The 18,819-nt window shown below is 45.5% G+C and overlaps 1 protein-coding gene across 1 annotated transcript in view; it reads right to left on the bottom strand.

The window, feature by feature from the left end:
• Positions 1-18,819, bottom strand: part of LOC144763175 (amine sulfotransferase-like) — a 381,067-nt gene that overhangs the window by 32,622 nt on the left and 329,626 nt on the right. Inside the window, exon 6 of the mRNA XM_078648521.1 lies at positions 5,568-5,745. Within this exon, the coding sequence (XP_078504647.1) occupies positions 5,568-5,745 (178 nt within the window). The remainder of the gene's footprint in view (positions 1-5,567; positions 5,746-18,819) is intronic.

Raw genomic sequence — 18,819 nt, 5'->3', positions numbered from 1 at the left:
ATAGATGCTGGTTACCTGTACCAATCGGATTAAAAACTACGTATATTTGCCTGCATCTAATTGACAGACTACGGTTGAGATGTAGCTGAAAGGTAGTGACTACCCCTAGAAAAAATAAATATTTACTACACTGGTCATCTTTTGATAAAGTTGTATATTTCAGGTTCAGAGTCCCTATACCGCACTGTATCTGTCGTGGTCCTGAGGAAGGTGGTCCGCATCCTTGCTATTTCCACCGAAACGCGTCGACCTCTTTCATTTTTAAAAAATCTCATGACTTTGGTCATGTAGTGGACACCAGACTCAATGCTATAGGACATGATTGTTGTTGTCTTTGTGATTGGATGGATGTGCAGTTAGAGTATATGTGTGTGCGTGTGTGGCTCTTTACCTGTGAATTGTAGATATTTAAATGTGTTATTATAAATTTAAAAAGACATATTTGTATATCGGGAAAATTGATAAGCAATCGTTTCTGGAAATGTTTTTCTAGTATGTCTATATTTTTATAAGTGTTATAAATGCAAAGTATGATAAAATTGAAAAAAACTAATTTTTACAAAAAATGAAATAAAATGAAAAACAACTCACACTTTGTGTAGATTTCGTTGGCATATGCCCTGTGGTTTAGAGTAAACTCCAACAAGAAATGTATTTATAGGTCAAGAGGGAGCTTTCTTCATTCGCTTAGTGTTCTCTTCCCCTCTACTCCCTGACCTGAAAGCAAAACTTGAGGGGGTCCCTTTTCTCTCACTATATAGAAGATTTGGTGACCTTCATCTGGTGTTCAGTGGGATGCACTTGAAAATCTTGCTTAGCATTCGCAGGAGACACCGTTGATCTGTCTGCTCATGGATTGGTTGGTGCCCAGGATGATCCGGAGGTTCTTGCCATGGTCCGCAGGGGTAAGTGCTGATTTGAGATGTCATCAGTGATGTCACTGACCATTTCATGAGTTCTGGAATGTGATGTCATAAGCAGTGCATTAAAGGGGCGTAAGTTGTAGTTAGCTCAGATAACTGTTACATTTTATTGGCATTCGACAAGGGAAAACTGAGCCTAACTATAACGTCCTTGTAACATTTGTTTTTTTGGGTGAATTTTTAAGTTTTTTTCTAAATTCTATTTCCTTACTATAATGTCCCTGAAAACTTAGTTTTTTTCAGTGAACTTCTATGTTTTTTTTTAACTGGTGTTTATGTTTCCAGAGTGTTGGAGAAAGGGGGCAGGGACTCCGACCAGCTCTCAAGAGTGTTGCTGTGTGGGACTTACTGGAGGTAATAAGAGGGATTCTCGACTCCTCCACCCCTGAGATCTGATTGGCTGACAACACTTCAATCAGGTGCTGGCAGCCAAGGACCCCACCAGTACAAAAAAGCTCTTTTTTTAAAACGTTCTGCAGAACCTTGGTGCAGTTTTCTGCGCTTTTTTTTCTTTCAGGCCTGTAATGCACTGTGGGTCAGATCCCAGGGGCAAGCTTTAACTAAACAACAAGGAACGGGTTGCCCACCTCCCCAAGGGCAATTAAGGACCTTGAACACCACCTCCCAGGGATTTATTATAAAAAGTTAATGGGAGCGGTTCCACGCTTCCCCCCTCCTTTGGCCTTTAAAGTCCCCTGGTACCACCACCTCTCAGGGGAATGTTATCAAAAAAGAGGGGGGCCGTATGGAGACCCCTCTAATACTTAAAATTGCCCCAGGGACTGTTACCTCCTTGGGGCACAAAACTACTAACAAGGAATAGGAGGGCCGCCAGCCTCCTTCCCGGTCGATATTTGTTCCTGGGAACCACCATCCCCCAGGGGTTACAAATCAAAGAAACAGCAAAATCAATCATTCCTTTCTCTTAATAATGCTACTAACGGTTAGACCAGAAACCTCTTCATCTTTAGTTAGCTTCAACACTAAAAGCATGAACATTTGTCAAGTATATAATAAGATCATCAGCATATAAGAAGATATGTAGCATTAGCCATATATCAAACCCTTTTCAAACGCCCACTTTGTGCATTGCACTTGCAAGTTGTTTGGCTGTAATAGCAATTATCAAGGGCAAGAAGAGCCGCCTTGACTTATGGCCCAATTAATCCTTTAGGTTTCAGAGCATTGCATTTAGATAGCTCTAATTTTTCAAATCAATTGACAATATCACCAGTCTCAAAAGCATTGGGAGTGAGAGTTTCATTACTTTCATTACATGAAACAGTCTTCCTAGCTGCTCTGTCACCCCACCCTTCCCACCACTGGGACAACCCCATTCTGGTCTAGGATGACCAAAGAAAGAATATGATTCAGAACGGAGTTGAGAATTATTTGAAGGCTTTGTAACTCAGATTTAACATGAAGAGTAGTCAGTAACTTCGTGGGTATACCACTTCTCCGCCCATTTTCTTAGGGATAGGGATTATCAGAGTCTGCCTAGTCATCAGGGGTAGTTTCTCAGACCGCAATGGAGACTTATATACCATTAAGAGTTTCAGTGACAGCGATTTGCAAATGCTTTATAGAATTCAGTTAGAAGACTGTCTGAATTTGGTGTTTAACCAATCTCTTATTCTTCTACAGCAACCCCGAGAGAGCCTTAGTCTTATGGTGTGAATATTTAGAGCATTGGTATTTACAGGTAGGCAACATTAATCTGTTCTTATACCGAGTTGTTTGCATTGTACAGGTAGTTATAGTATCAATAGATCACCTGGTGTATTGCATCCAAACTTTATTCAATTTCTCCTTCTCTATTCTTTATGCTGAAGAGAGTGCGTCATTTTCATCTCTTTTTATCAGTTGGGCCAAGAATCACCCAAAGTTTGACCACTCTGCATGTTTGTACGTCATATTTCCTCAATAACCAAGGTCTTTCAGTCTGTCTATTATCTATGTATTCTTTATTTGGTAGCCTTAATGGTTCCTCAAACCATTCTCTCTTGAACTTTTATAGTCTATTCTTGAGAGCATATTCTTGAGAGCATCTATTTTCAGCATAGTAGCTTTCACAAACTTTAAATGGTCTTAATATAATAAACCCTTCTAGGCTATAATAAATATATAATAAAATATAATAAAACCTTATAGGCTTTCCGCTCAACTGCCATATCAGAGCCAATTCCTTCACTCTCCATTCTCCTCAAAGTATCTATCTATTTCAGATAAAATACTGTCCTTGTAGATTGGGTCAGCTGATTTGAGCCTCCTGGTTCGGAAATCAAATCTTATTCTTCCCTTTCAAAAAATGCTTATTTATGGGGTTCGGTCAGAGAAGGTCTTTCCAACTGTGGCATTTTGAGATTGATTCGTTTGAAGAGAGTGCCCTGGGTTTTGCAGGTGCTTTTTGGCTGGGCACGGCCTAGTCTGTGTATGGATACCTCATTGCTGCTGCTGCTGCTGTAGTCGCTTTTCGCTATTCGACCTCTGCCTTGACTGCCACACCGAGTGGTGACATTTTTTGGGAGTGATTTGGCTTGAGTTGGCACCCTACATGTGGGCGCTGTTTAACTCGGCACAGCCTAGTCTGCTTTCGGATCCCTCATAAGTGCTTCAGCAGTCATCTCTAGCTGTGTGGCGTGCACCTTGGATTCAACACCTGAGGTATACCAAGAGTCCAGCAGCATGACACCTTCTTGCTAGCGTCTGTCTCACAACACTCTATTTCGCCTACAGGCCTTACCTCGGAGTAAGTACTCACTGGTGGCTGGAGAAATGTGGCACAGATCTCTTAAACAAAGACTGAACATGTGCTCTTTTGTAATCAAGTTATACAGCCCCTGATAATCCATGACTTCACTGCCCGGTGCCTTGCAAAAAGAATCAACACAATCCAATCAGGTCTTTTTTTTTTTTCAGCTTTACCAGAAAGGTACAGAGTCAATTCATTCTTCACCATACCTCGTCCCCCCCTTGGCCCTCCCCGGATCTGAAAAAATATTAACAATACATATTATATTATATTTACAAGCAGTGGGAATCGGCTAATTCATAATAAAAAAAATGTATCTATAACATTCGACAGACAGAACAAAACATCCTATTTAAAAAAAAATCAAAAACTGAGTTAGCAGAAAAGCAATCTGAGACAGGCAGCAGGGGCGTGGGGGTTCCAAAGGGGCATAGAAAAAAGACTAACCAAGGGGAAGAGAGGGCGAAAGGGAAACGGGAGAGAGGGAACGGAAAAAGGTAATCATGGTAACATAATATTAGCACAATACATTTAATGTCATTTCTATATATTCAGGGTATTGAGCCATCAGTCCAGAGGGTCCCAAATCACAAACCCCCCTTTTTTTTTTGCACGTCTACCTTTTATTAGCATAAATGGCATTCTCTAGCTTATAAGTAGCCAACAGTCTAGCTTGCCAATGCCCAAAAGGAGGAGGGTTCAGATCTTTCCAATATGTGGCAATACAAATCCGAAGGATGATCATAGCAACAAACAGTAATGCACCCCCTTTCTTAAGATTAATCGTATCATATGCTCCTAACATAATAGTAGTTGGTGTAAGTTGAATATTTAATAGAAGAACTCTGATTAAAAAACATTGTACTTCTTTCAAATAATGGTTCTAGTTTTGGGCATGTAACAAACATATGCACGGAATCCGCACTATGGGGCATATTATCAAGCCTGTGCGATTAAATTATCGCCGCTTTATCGGGCGAAAACGGCCGATAAAGCGGCGATAATGGGCTTGATAATATGCTCTATGGAATTCCAATCGAAGCCCATGTTAGATGTCTTCACATTTAACATGGGCTTCGATTGGAATTCCATAGAGCATATTAGCAAGCCCATTATCGCCGCTTTATCTGCCGTTTTCGGCCGATAAAGCTGCGATAATTTTATCGCACAGGCTTGATAATATGCCCCTATATTCTGCGCATCTCGGGCAAGTTGTTCCACAGCCAGTAGTCCATTTAGCAATCCTGCTAGGAGTTATATATAAAAAGTATCCCGTTTTATAGAATTGTGCTTGCAATTTAGGTGACAGTAGATATGTTTGCGCAAGGCCCAGAGCTTCACAGAAAGTGTTAGGTGGAACATTTAGTTTTAGCTGCCATTTCGCGTCTATTTTACTTACATCATCGGGTCTTCGTTCATTTAGTATGAAATGTATACTTCCTATCCTTGGTAAGTTAGAGCCAAGTAGTTTATCTAAGAGGTTTATCCTTGCGAACCCTGCTAATTCCCCGGTTTTATTTGTTAGAAATCTTGCGATAGCTTGATACTGAAATATCCCCCAACAAACATAAACAAAGCCTGAGGAGGCCACACAGAAAGGCTACATTTCTACTCAAATTAAATATATAATAAAATGCATAAAAGGTTTTATGTAATTTCAATACTTTTTTGGAAATCTAATAGGAATCCCATTTAAGAAATGTGATGCTTTCGTTAATGATATCTGTATCCTATCCAATTAAATAGATAAATGATAACTCACAGCTACATAGCAACATACTCTATTTACCGATAAAGAGAAAAACAAGATGAGAATGGGTGTTTTTTCACGTGATGCTCAAACTATTAATTAACAGCAAATAAAATGGGTTGTTGTCTATTTTGTTAATTACCTTTGCGCAGGAACGTCATTGTTTTGGACTTTTCGTTCTGCCCAAGATTTTCGTAATTTGCCGTCACGTCTTTTTTCATGTTCTTAAAAGTTGCTCGTTCCACTATGGCGTCCACTGTTTGGTCATCCACTTCCTTTCCTACGAAGCTGCATATCTTCAGTACAGCACCTTTCAGATCCTAAAATGAACAAAATCATGTTACTATATCATGAGCTTGAAAAATAAATTCTAACTGCCCTTCTTGAACATTACACAGCGAAGACCCCAGATATTAATTATGTCCTTGTTTGGATGTTTCCATGGCGTCCAGAGTACAAACAGCATTTAATTGACAGATCCACAAATCATATGACGAGCTATAAAACTGAAATCAGTAGCATGCAGAAGCTGCAGTCTGTAACTTACAAAGTGCAAACTGCATTTTGTTAAAGTAGACATACTTTAGAAATCGTTGACATGTGGACATTTCGGCAAACACCACAAGTTGTTACTAGGACTCCAAAATGACACCCTTCACTGGACAATAGTACAATCATTGTGAATGTAGTCATTAGGTGTTTGTATGGAAATGTATGCATGTCATATTTTCAATTCATATTACTACTCTTTTACCGCAAACCTGAGGAGTAGCAGCAGGACAGAAAGAGACACATCTTCAGCTCTACACCTCCATGACATAGGGGGTGTTCCAAGGTCTTCTCCTCACTGGAAGAACACATATGTTCAATACCTTTGTGTGGCTCCCTCTTACCTATATTCTGGGAACACAAATGTTCGTATCCTACACTAACGCTCCTGAAAATCCTGGGACGTTTTCAAGTAATAAGAGAACGTTGCAGTCAGAAAATGAAGAACATCTTTTTTCTATGAAACTGAATTTTAAAATGCAACTTTAATGGTACCCGAATGTAACTTTCGTTCATGAAAAGTTTGTCGGTATGTCATCTACAGCTATGTTAATCCTCCCCTATTTTCTAAAGTGTTCCAATTGTTGTTTTTGTGAATTAGTAAAATGTGGACTTAATTTGGAGAAAACAATAACATTTAACGTCCTGTGAACAGCAAAGAATGTAGAGGAGATATATTACATTTATTGTTTGTGAAGGCGAATTTGTACATGTTAAAAAATAATGCCTAATTTAAACGTTTAAACTTTTTTCAATTAGCATGGTTAGGCTGCTATCAGCATTCATTGACAGATAATCATATTTGCAGAGTAAAACCTAAAATGAACCTCAACTGTAGTGTCTGTAAAAGTAGGAAGTCTAATATTTGTGTTCTCTCGAGGAATCAATGCTCAAGATGTTCTTTTCTTTGTAGCCTTCTACAGTTGCCTGCCAGTGTTATGTGTATTTTATTCATTAGCTGAACATACCATTGTATTGCTATGACATAACGTCCACTTTTTTCCATAAATAGTTATGCATAACCTAACCAATGAAATGCATTAGGAAGTTGGTGTCTCTGGAAGTACCATAATTAGTCTGGTTACTGATTTATAGTTACAGCTTTTTGCACTTGCTTAGAGAGTAATCTGTATTTCAGAATTATACTTTGATAGTTTTATAATATGCTTATTACTAATTACCTAACTACTTACTTTTTTCTATCTGTAAAGATCGAATTTTTAAATAAACAAATTAAGTTTTAACCTAGAATCCTGCCTCAGGTATGTTTGTTTAATAGCCTTGTATTAAGTCTTAGGAGGACTCAGATAGTCCATTCTTGCACGTTGACCCTCATAACTAGTTAATTAGAATGTTGGCACTTGTTTCTAAGTTTTATATTTGTGCAATTTCACTGAGGTGCCATTACAGAACTACGTCAGCACCAAAGACAAAGTAATGTTGAATAGGAACAGTTTTATTAGCCTTAAAACTAGAACTTAATGAACTGATCCAAATAGCATATGAGGGTGTTTAAATGTGGTTTCACAGGTGTAAATTCAAGTAAAACCCAGTAGACCTAGATGGCTCTTGTCATGTGCCGACTGGACAAACTACCAACTCATGGTAGCCTGACGTCAGGGAATTTTAGGTATCAACAGTGTGGATAGAAATAAGAAAAATGGGAGTGATCATGTACTCCAGGCTATCCCGTGTTCCCCAAGTAAATCAAGTCTCCAAAAGCACCTTCTCTACCATGCATGTTTTGTAACATAGATTCCAGTATCTGCTATTCCAGAAGAAGTTTCAGGTTACCACCTCATTCTTCTTAGCACATCTAGATTATGTAAGAGCACATCTCGGGGTCTTACTCTGTCCAGAATGATGCAGCAAGACAACATAAATGTGTCCATTTATGTGTCCGCATCTCACCAGCCCTCTTAGGATTTCTCTGGCTTCTCAGTGCCAGAAAATGCAGATTTGGATGTACTATATGATATGGCTGTAGAGCCTTACAGAAGAGTGCACTCACAAATTCCATCTTTGGTCCAGGAAGTCTTGTTTACTTAACCTTACCTCAACCCTAGGTAGCCGTGGCTGCGACCAGTAGGGCTTCGTAAAGGAACTTAGGGCAGATGCATCAAGCATTTTCCTCCCTGTAAATGGGCAGATTCTGAGAATCGGCCTGTTGCGATCACAAAAAATTCTTTCGCGATATATCAAACCCAATTTTGCGATTCCGTAACCTGTCACCGAATTACAAAATTGGTTTGTGATTCGCTATTTGGTAGGGGCATGTTTAGGGCGTCCCTGCTAAAAACACAAATCCTAACAGTATGCATGAATGTTTTTTGACCGTGAATGTCGTTGCAAAATAAGTGCACATTACCACCTACTTCAAGTAGGTGGTTAGACATTCCAAATGGGAAAGGGGTCCCCAATGGACCACTTCCACTTTTTGAATATTTGTAAAAGCATTTTAAAGAGCAGGCAGTGGTCTCAGGGACCACTGCCTTGTCTTAAAAAATGAAAAGACAACTTTTCAGATTTCTTTTTGTAAAGCATCTCGTTTTCCTTTAAGGAAAAAAAAATGACTGCTTTATTTAAAAGCAATCATAGACGTACTGGTCTGCTGATCTCAGCAGGCCACCATACCTGTGATTTTTGCGATTCGTAGTCAGTCGCAAATTGTGACCTACTTATGAGGTAGTTCATTTGCGACCCCTTTGGAATCGCAGAAAGTGTACTGCACACTTTCATGCATGCCGTTTTGCGGTTCCCTAATTGCGAATCGCAAAGATGTGCAAGTAGGGAATTACAAAACATTTTTTTAATGCATCTGGCCCTCAGGGCCATATGTACGAAGGCATTGTTAATTTCCTACTGGTGCAGGTCACAATTTCAAGCCATTAGTAAATGCAAAATGCCATTTCTGAATGGATGAAAGGCATTTTAGGTGTTTCAAAATGCGATTTCTATCCAGTAGAAATTGCCTTTGTGAAATTGCTAAATAGGGAATGGCAAAAATGGATTTCCAAGTAGTGATCCACTAACACCATGTACAAAGAATTTCCTAATTGCAATTAGTTGTACAATGGCCATTTAGGGAATGCAATTACCATCATTCTATATCAAGTGGTAACCATGTGCAAAATATAGAGATGCACCCAAAATGCATCAGGCGCTTTCAGAATTGTGGGTCTGTATGTCTTGGTGAGAAAGATGAGGATTTTGGCTGGTAGGCAGAGAAGGAGGAGGAGACATTGAGAGGATATTGAGGGTCATCCTATTTGAACCGACAGAGGAGGAGATATATGAGAAGTATAGACTCAATAGTGAGGTAATCCTGGATTTAATTGATGAGTTACGGTCTCAGCTTCAGACCCCAACACCCAGAAGCAATGCAATCCCAAAACATGTGCAGGTATTGTGTTGCCTACGCCTATCTTCTGGCAATAACCAGGGGGTCACAAAAGTTGCACCGGGTGTCACAATGTGCTTTTTCCAGGGTCTTTCACAAGTTCCTGTACATCACAGTTAACAAACTAAGCCAATACATATAATTTCCAAATACCCCCAACATTTGCAAAAGACTACATTTATGTTTTACCGGGTAGCACAATTCCCCAATGTGATTGGCTGTGTTGATAGCACACATATTGCCATATGTCCCCCCCTAAAGAAATGGCTTTATCTACAGTAATAGGAAAATCACACACTTACTCAAGGTACAGGGAGTGTGTGATGCCTAATGCAGCACATCAGACATTGTGGCTAGAATCTCAGGCAGAACCCATGACTCCTTCATGATTTGCGCCACAGTGGAATACATAACTGTTAGAAGCGGCTGTCTCTAGTTGGCAGAGGTATACACTTCTGACAAATAGGGACACACCTTTTCTAGTCAGGGCAAGGGGATCACACACTTAGATAACCCCTGCTCACACCCTTGGTAGCTTGGCAAAGCAGACAGGCTTATCTCAGAGGCAGTGCGTTAAGCATTGATGACCACATACAGTAATAAAGTGAATACACTACAAATGGACACGAAACAGTAGTATTATAAAAATAAGGATTTTTATATAAGGCTTAGCACAAGACCAAATAACGACAAAAATATACCACAATCTTAATAAATACTCTTGGAAGGAAAAATAATAGTTCAAGCGTAGTTTCTTCTTAGCACAAAGTCTTTAGTATCAAAAGCAACTCTTCTTCTCTAAAACACAGTTCTTGGCAACAATGTAACCCACACGGGAGTCACACGACGTTGAGGCAAAGTTAATCCAAAGGTTCGGCGTCGACCGCGAGGAGCACTACGTCGAGCCCGGAGTCGCACAGACCCCAACAACACAGTACCTTGGAAAAGTGAAGCACTCGATGATCAGCGGCGTCGAGATGTCCGGCGTCGCGTCTTCGGCGTCGATCGGGCCTCGGAGTCGGGGCGATCTGCAGCGGCGTCGACCGAAGTCAGGCAGGAGCAGCACTCACGAGATGAAGCAGGATACGGCATCGTCGATGTCGATGTTGCAAGAGTGAGCAGCGCTCACGGCGTCGAGAGGGCTCGAAGTCGATGCGATCAGCAGCGGTGCAGACACGAGGTCACTTGGAGCTGGAGCCGAACTCACTACTCACTGGCGTTGTTGCTGGCGTCGATCGGGCCCGGCGGCCGGCGTCGAGGAAGCGGGACACTGGAGCCGTCACTCACGATGTCGAGCTGGATTCGGCGGCGTCCGTCGGCGTCGAGATTGCTGGATTCTTTCAGAGGTGCTGGATTCACAAGTTCCAGCAAACAGCACTTTAAGCAGATGAAGTCCTTTAGCCCTGTGACTTCAACAGGAGACTGGCACTCTTCCAGCCCTTGGAGATTTTCTTAGCAAAGATTGAGAGTACACACACAGTTCCTCTCTCCTGGTTCCTTGGCAAAAATAAAGAAGCAACTGCAAGATTCCCCCAACAAACAGCACTCTGGCAGAAGGTAGGCAGTCCTTGGATCAGCAGGCTTCTTGTCCTTGGTTCAGGTTTCCTTGTCAGGAGTGATCTAAATTCTTGGTTCAGGGGTCCTTCTCTTATACCCCTTTTTGGCTTTGATCCCTTTGTCCATGCAGGGGAATTTCCCCCCATCTTGGGTTTGTTGTGGGTGTTGCCAGGCCGAAGCACCTGGCCTATTCACTGTGCAGGGCAGAGTCTTCAGCCGCCCAGCAGGAGCGGAGCCAGCATTGTCACTGGCAGGGGCAGGGCCATCAGTTGCCCGGCAGGAGGTGGGCCAGGAAAGTCCCAGGCAGGCACAGAGTCATCAGTCGCCTGGCAGGGGGGCGGAGCCAGCATTGTATCAGGCAGGGCAGGCTATCAGGAGCTACTCTTCCTCTACTCTCAATGTAAATGTCCCACTCATCCCACACTGACTCATTCAGACCTCTGGAGCCACCCAGCTCCTGTCACACGCACACCAGAACCAGCAGAGACCGGTAGACAGTTAGACAAGAAAATAGCTACTTTCTAAAAGTGCTATTTTCAAACACAGAGTCCAAAAACCATCCACCCAAACGGATGCGTTATTAAACCCTGAGTTCAGGGATACCAAACTCGACATTGCACCATGCTCCCCGAGCCCGCTAGGATTATAGCATTAATAATCCTGGCAGCCCATTCTAACTTATGGAGAGCAGGTTACCTTACAATAGTGAAAAACGAATATGGCTGTAATTCACTATTAGGACATGCCAACCTTGTCAGGCTTGTCCTACCTTCTGCTTACAATGCACCCTGCCCGTGGGCCTACCATAGGGGTGACTAACATGAAGTTAAGGGAAGGTTTAGGGACTGGCAAGAAGGTGTACTTGCGCAGTCTGCGTGACAGTACCAGACTGCACGTGGTCTAGCAATGGTAGACCTTCAGACATACTTTTACTAGGCCGCTCTTGTGGGTGGCACAACACGTGCTGCAGGCCCACTAGCAGCATTTGTATTTACAAGCCCTGGCACTCCTGGTGCACTCTACTAGGGACTGACAGTAAACCAAATAAGCCAAACATGGAATTCAATCAATACAGCAATTTCACATAGGGAGCACTTGCACTGTGGCACTGATCAGCAGTGGCACAGTGCCCAAAGCATTTACCAGCAAAAACATCGTAAACAGAGGAGGCAAACAGAAAAAATGGAGGAGAGACTCATGCCAATGATGTCAGGTCTAACACGTGTCCCCTCCAGCTGAAATGTGGGGAGAACTACCCTTACCCTAGGGAGTCCTCATCACTAAGGCGGAAAAATCTGGACAGACCATCAGCATTGGCGTGATCTGTGCCAGGGCGGTGTTCCACCGTGAAGTCCATCCCCTGTAGGGAAATGGACCACCTCAACAGCTTTGGATTCTCACCCCTCATCTGCATCAACCATCTGAGGGGCCTGTGGTCTGTCTGAACCCGGAAGTGAGACCCAAACAGGTAGGGTCTTAGCTTCTTCAGCGCCCAGACCACAGCAAATGCTTCTCTTTCTATCGCACTCCACCTCTGTTCCCTGGGAAGTAACCTCCTACTGATGAAGGCTACAGGTAAGTCTCGGCCCTCTTCATTCACCTGAGCTAGAACAGCCCCCACGCCATGCTCTGAAGCGTCCGTCTGGACAACAAATTCTTTAGAAAAGTCGGGTGCCTGGAGTATGGGTGCTGTGCACATTGCAGTTTTCAGGGTGTCGAAGGCCGTCTGACAGGCGTCAGTCCAGATCACAAGTCGTGGCTGCTTCCTGGAAGTCAGCGAAGTCAAGGGGTGCACAATGTTACCATAATCCTTGACAAACCTCCTGTAATAACCCGTGAGACCCAAGAAGGCTCTCACCTGAGTCTGGGTTTTGGGCGGTGCCCATGCCAGGATGGTATCAATCTTGGGTTGCAGGGGGGCCACCTTGCCGCTCCCTACTTGGTGCCCCAAGTACACCACTGAACCCTGCCCAATCTGGCACTTACTGGCTTTGATTGTGAGGCCTGCTCTGCGCAGGGCCAACAACACTTCCTGGAGGTGGCGCAAGTGTTCCTCCCAGCTGGCGCTGAACACTGCGATGTCGTCCAGGTAGGCGGCACTGAAATCCTCCAGTCCAGCCAAGACCTGGTTGACCAACCTCTGGAAGGTGGCAGGGGCATTCTTCATCCCAAAGGGCATAACCCGGAACTGGTAGTGCCCATCTGGTGTGGAGAATGCTGACCTCTCTTTTGCCCCATCAGTCAAGGCGATCTGCCAGTACCCAGACGTTAGATCAAACGTACTAAGGTACCGGGCAGCCCCCAACCGATCTATGAGCTCATCAGCTCTGGGGATGGGGTGCGCGTCAGTCTTGGTGACTGAATTGAGTCCTCGGTAATCCACACAGAACCGAAGTTCCGGTGAAGCACCAGGCGCTGCAGCCTTTGGGACCAAGACCACTGGGCTGGCCCAAGGACTGCTAGAGGACTCAACCACCCCTAAGGCAAACATTTTGGAGACCTCCTCCTTGATGTATGCTCTGACCTTGTCAGTCACTCTGTAAGCCTTGTGCTTCACAGGAGTGCTGTCCCCGGTGTCCACATCATGGACACACCACTGAGTGACACCAGGAATCAAGGAAAACAGATCAGGGAATTGTCCCAACAATTTGCGACAATCCTGCTGCTGTTCAGGGGTCAGTGTGTCAGAGAGGACAACACCATCCACTGACCCATCTTGCTCTTTTGCAGACAGGAGGTCAGGAAGAGGCTCACTCTCCTCCTCCATTCCAGCATCTGTAGCTAGGAGCATGCCCACTTCGGACCTTTCTAAGTGGGGCTTTAAACGGTTGACATGCAGGACCCGCAAGGGGTTCCTGGGAGATTCCAAGTCCACCATGTAGGTGACATCGCTCTTTTTCTCCACAACCTTAAATGGTCCAGTCCACCTGTCCTTGAGCGCACAAGGTTCCACAGGGGACATAACCCAAACTTTCTGTCCAGGCTGAAGCTCTACCAGAGTGGCCTTCTGGTCGTACCACCGCTTCATCTCCTCCTGGCTGGCCTCCAGATTTGCCTGAGCAAGATCTCTGAAGCGCCTAGTCTGGTTCCTAAAGGCCAGCATGTAACTGTATACATCCTGGGGAGGTTTCCTGGGAGATTGCTCCCAGCCTTCTTTGACCAGACTCAAAGGTCCTCTTACCGGGTGACCATACAAAAGCTCAAAGGGGCTGAACCCTAGAGACTTTTGTGGCACCTCACGGTAAGCAAACAACAGGCATGGCAAGAGGACGTCCCATTTACACCTCATTGGTTCTTCAAGACCCATAAGCATGCCTTTAAGGGTACGGTTGAATCTTTCAACCAACCCATTACCTTGAGGGTGGTAAGGAGTGGTGAACTTGTAAGTTACCCCACACTCCTTCCACAAAGACTTCATATAGTTGGAAATGAAGTTGGTGCCCCGGTCTGACACCACCTCTCTGGGGAACCCCATTCTGGAGAAAACACCCATCAGTGCCTGTCCCACCACGGGGGCCGTCACTGTTCTGAGAGGGATGGCTTCCGGGTACCGTGTGGCATGGTCCACCAAGACCAGGATGAACCTGTTGCCCAGGGCTGTCTTGGGGTCCAGGGGCCCAACAATGTCAATCCCCACCCGGTCAAAGGGGGTACTGACCACGGGAAAAGGTTGGAGGGGAGCCTTCTGCTTCCGCCCACTTTTCCCACTTGCCTGGCAAGTTTGACAGGTCTTGCAATGGATATCTGTATCCCTTCTCATCTGAGGCCAATAAAAATGGGTGACAAGCCTGTCATAGGTCTTGTCCTGCCCCAGATGTCCAGCTAAAGGGACGTCATGAGCCAACCCCAGTAGGAAGGCTCTGAAGCGCTGGGGTACCACCAGCACACGGGCTGACCCAGGCTCAGCAGCCTTAGGCTCGCTATACAGGAGGTCGTTCTCCCAGTAAAAAAATGTGACCCTGACTGATCACCTGAGGTTTGGGCTGAGGCCTGCTGCCTCATACCCACAAGAGAAGGGCACACTTTCTGTTCTGCACAGAATTCTTCCCTGGAGGGACCACCATCCTGCTGCCAGTGGGTCAGCTCGGGCAGGTCTCCCAGTTCAGCAACTTGTTCACCTGTGGGTTCCAGGGCATACCCCTCAAGGTCTGCCTCCTCCTGGACCACGGGAACTACGGGGGACGGTTTAACGCGCCCCCTGCCTCTTCTCTTCACAGCTGGGTCCTGGGCCATACTTTCAGGCTCCAGAACCCCATCAACACCCTTACTTGCTGTCATGGATCGAGTGGTTGCACACACCCACTCTGGCACACCCAACATTTTCAAATGTGTCTCCCTCTCCACCTTAGCCCAAGGGGAGTCTTCCAAATCATTGCCCAGGAGACAATCAACAGGCATGGCGGGCCTTACAGCAACTTGAAGAGTACCTGAAACTCCCCCCCATTCAAAGGAAACTTGAGCTATCTCACACTCTCTCTGGGAGTTGTCAGCAGCTATCACAGGGTAGAATGCGTGGGGAACTACCTGCTCTCTGGACACCAAGTGACACTTGACAGCTGTCACACTCGCTCCGGTGTCTCTGAGAGCTTCCACTCTATGGCCATTAATGGTCACCCACTGCCTATATTTCTTAGTGTTACTAGGCAGCGGGGTGGAGGGACCAATTCCATGTCTCCTAGAGAGACCAGGGACATCTCTGCGGGACCCTCCCCACCATGGGCAACCATCTCCTCCCCTCCCAGGGCTACACTCGCCAACTGAAGGGGGGGGTGCACTAGAGTTCTTCAAGGGACACTGAGGATCATAAAAACGGTGTCCCACCTGCTTACAAGCGAAGCAGGTCATGGGGCCCCTACCAACAGGTTTACCTGTCGGGCCTCTGATTTCTTATCTGGGGGAGGCTGGGAACCCTTCCCTTGGTTCCCTTGGGGATTACTTTGGGGCCCTTTCTGGAACTCCCTCTGTTTACCCTTGTCCCCCCCCCACTCTTCTGCTGGGGACCCTGCCCACCTTTGGCTGAGTCTCCCACTGGACCCTTGTGGACCCTGGTACTGACCCAGCGGTCCGCCTCCTCAGCAAGTTTTCTAGGTTTAGATATCTTGCTATCCATAAGGTGCTGGCGTAGCTCTGGAAAACAGTTATTAGACAAGTGCTCCCAAGCAAACAAATCATAAAGAGCATCATAACTTTCCACTTTGCTGCCCTTTACCCAACCATCCATGGCTCTGCAAAAATATGACACATATTCCACCCACGTCGTACCAGGCAACTTCTTACATTCTCTAAAGGCCTGTCTGTACTTTTCTGGGGTTAGGCCATACCTTAACATTAAAGCATCTTTCATATGAGCATAAGACATCCTACCCTCAACAGGCATGTCTAACAGGGTATCTCTTCCCTCATTCACAAAGCGACCCCACAACCCCGCTCCCCAATCCTTCTCAGGGACCCGGTGGGCCAACAATGCTAACTCATATGCTTTAAACCATTGACCAATATCCTCATTCTTCTGAAAATCTTTGATCACATCTTTGGGAAAATAAAACCTACTTTCTGCAGGCACAGATGGGATGCTGCCACCAGAGGGATTCAATTCTAACTCTTTAGCTTTGAGCTCCAACTCCCTCATCCTGGTATCACGCTCAAAAGCTAACTTCTCTCTTTCAAACTCTAACCTTTTGATCTCCATATCAGCTTCTCTCCTGCCTCTTGCATTCTCTATTTCCAACTGCCCATTTATCTTAAGTTTTGCCATTTCCATGTTGTAAGCTCGCTCTTTCTCCCTTTCTTCTCTTTCTTCAGGAGAAAGACCCTTGGAGGAAACACTGCTGCCAGGAGGGGATGTGGGCCCATTCACTGGCACCTCCTCCTCCCCTTCCCCTGGCGGTACCACCACCGCATCAGAGGGATCTCTGGCCTCTACCCAGGCCTGCAATGCTTTGAGATATTCTGGTTTGTTTTTGCAGCCTGTGGTAGGAACTTTAAATTGCTTGCAAAAGGATTTCAGATCCTTTAACTGATAGTCGTTGATCTTACTCCTATCAAATTCCTCCACAACAACAGGGGCAGTGACTCCGGCATCACTCATGGTCAAAACTGGCAGTTTCAAAAATCAAGTTCCAGGAAAGCGGAGAACAAAAATAGAATATCCAACCAAAACAGATTGTGGCTGCGCTATGGTCTGCTTTCACTATGTAGCACACACTAATCACTGCACATGGGTCATAAATGCAAAGTTCAAATCCTCACCGCTGACCCACCAATGTTAGAAGCGGCTGTCTCTAGTTGGCAGAGGTATACACTTCTGACAAATAGGGACACACCTTTTCTAGTCAGGGCAAGGGGATCACACACTTAGATAACCCCTGCTCACCCCCTTGGTAGCTTGGCAAAGCAGACAGGCTTATCTCAGAGGCAGTGCGTTAAGCATTGATGACCACATACAGTAATAAAGTGAATACACTACAAATGGACACGACACAGTAGTATTATAAAAATAAGGATTTTTATATAAGGCTTAGCACAAGACCAAATAACGACAAAAATATACCACAATCTTAATAAATACTCTTGGAAGGAAAAATAATAGTTCAAGCGTAGTTTCTTCTTAGCATAAAGTCTTTAGTATCAAAAGCAACTCTTCTTCTCTAAAACACAGTTCTTGGCAACAATGTAACCCACACGGGAGTCACACGACGTCGAGGCAAAGTTAATCCAAAGGTTCGGCGTCGACCGCGAGGAGCGCTACGTCGAGCCCGGAGTCGCACAGACCCCAACAACACAGTACCTTGGAAAAGTGAAGCACTCGATGATCAGCGGCGTCGAGATGTCCGGCGTCGCGTCTTCGGCGTCGATCGGGCCTCGGAGTCGGGGCGATCTGCAGCGGCGTCGACCGAAGTCAGGCGGGAGCAGCGCTCACGAGATGAAGCAGGATACGGCGTCGTCGATGTCGATGTTGCAAGAGTGAGCAGCGCTCACGGCGTCGAGAGGGCTCGGAGTCGATGCGATCAGCAGCGGTGCAGACACAAGGTCACTTGGAGCTGGAGCCGAACTCACTACTCACTGGCATTGTTGCTGGCATCGATCGGGCCCGGCGGCCGGCGTCAAGGAAGCGGGACACTGGAGCCGTCACTCACGATGTCGAGCTGGATTCGGCGGCGTCCGTCGGCGTCGAGATTGCTGGATTCTTTCAGAGGTGCTGGATTCATCAAGTTCCAGCAAACAGCACTTTAAGCAGATGAAGTCCTTTAGCCCTGTAACTTCAACAGGAGACTGGCACTCTTCCAGCCCTTGGAGATTTTCTTAGCAAAGATTGAGAGTACACACACAGTTCCTCTCTCCTGGTTCCTTGGCAAAAATAAAGAAGCAACTGCAGGATTCCCCCAACAAACAGCACTCTGGCAGAAGGGGTAGGCAGTCCTTGGATCAGCAGGCTTCTTGTCCTTGGTTCAGGTTTCCTTGTCAGAAGTGATCTAAATTCTTGGTTCAGGGGTCCTTCTCTTATACCCCTTTTTGGCTTTGATCCCTTTGTCCATGCAGGGGAATTTCCCCCCATCTTGGGTTTGTTGTGGGTGTTGCCAGGCCGAAGCACCTGGCCTATTCACTGTGCAGGGCAGAGTCTTCAGCCGCCCAGCAGGAGTGGAGCCAGCATTGTCACCGGCAGGGGCAGGGCCATCAGTTGCCCGGCAGGAGGTGGGCCAGGAAAGTCCCAGGCAGGCACAGAGTCATCAGTCGCCTGGCAGGGGGCGGAGCCAGCATTGTATCAGGCAGGGCAGGCTATCAGGGGCTACTCTTCCCCTACTCTCAATGTAAATGTCCCACTCATCCCACACTGACTCATTCAGACCTCTGGAGCCACCCAGCTCCTGTCACACGCACACCAGAACCA

The sequence above is a fragment of the Lissotriton helveticus genome, chromosome 6 (assembly GCF_964261635.1).
Source record: "Lissotriton helveticus chromosome 6, aLisHel1.1, whole genome shotgun sequence".
Lineage (NCBI taxonomy): Eukaryota > Metazoa > Chordata > Amphibia > Caudata > Salamandridae > Lissotriton > Lissotriton helveticus.
This window is presented reverse-complemented; position numbering and strand designations above follow the sequence as displayed.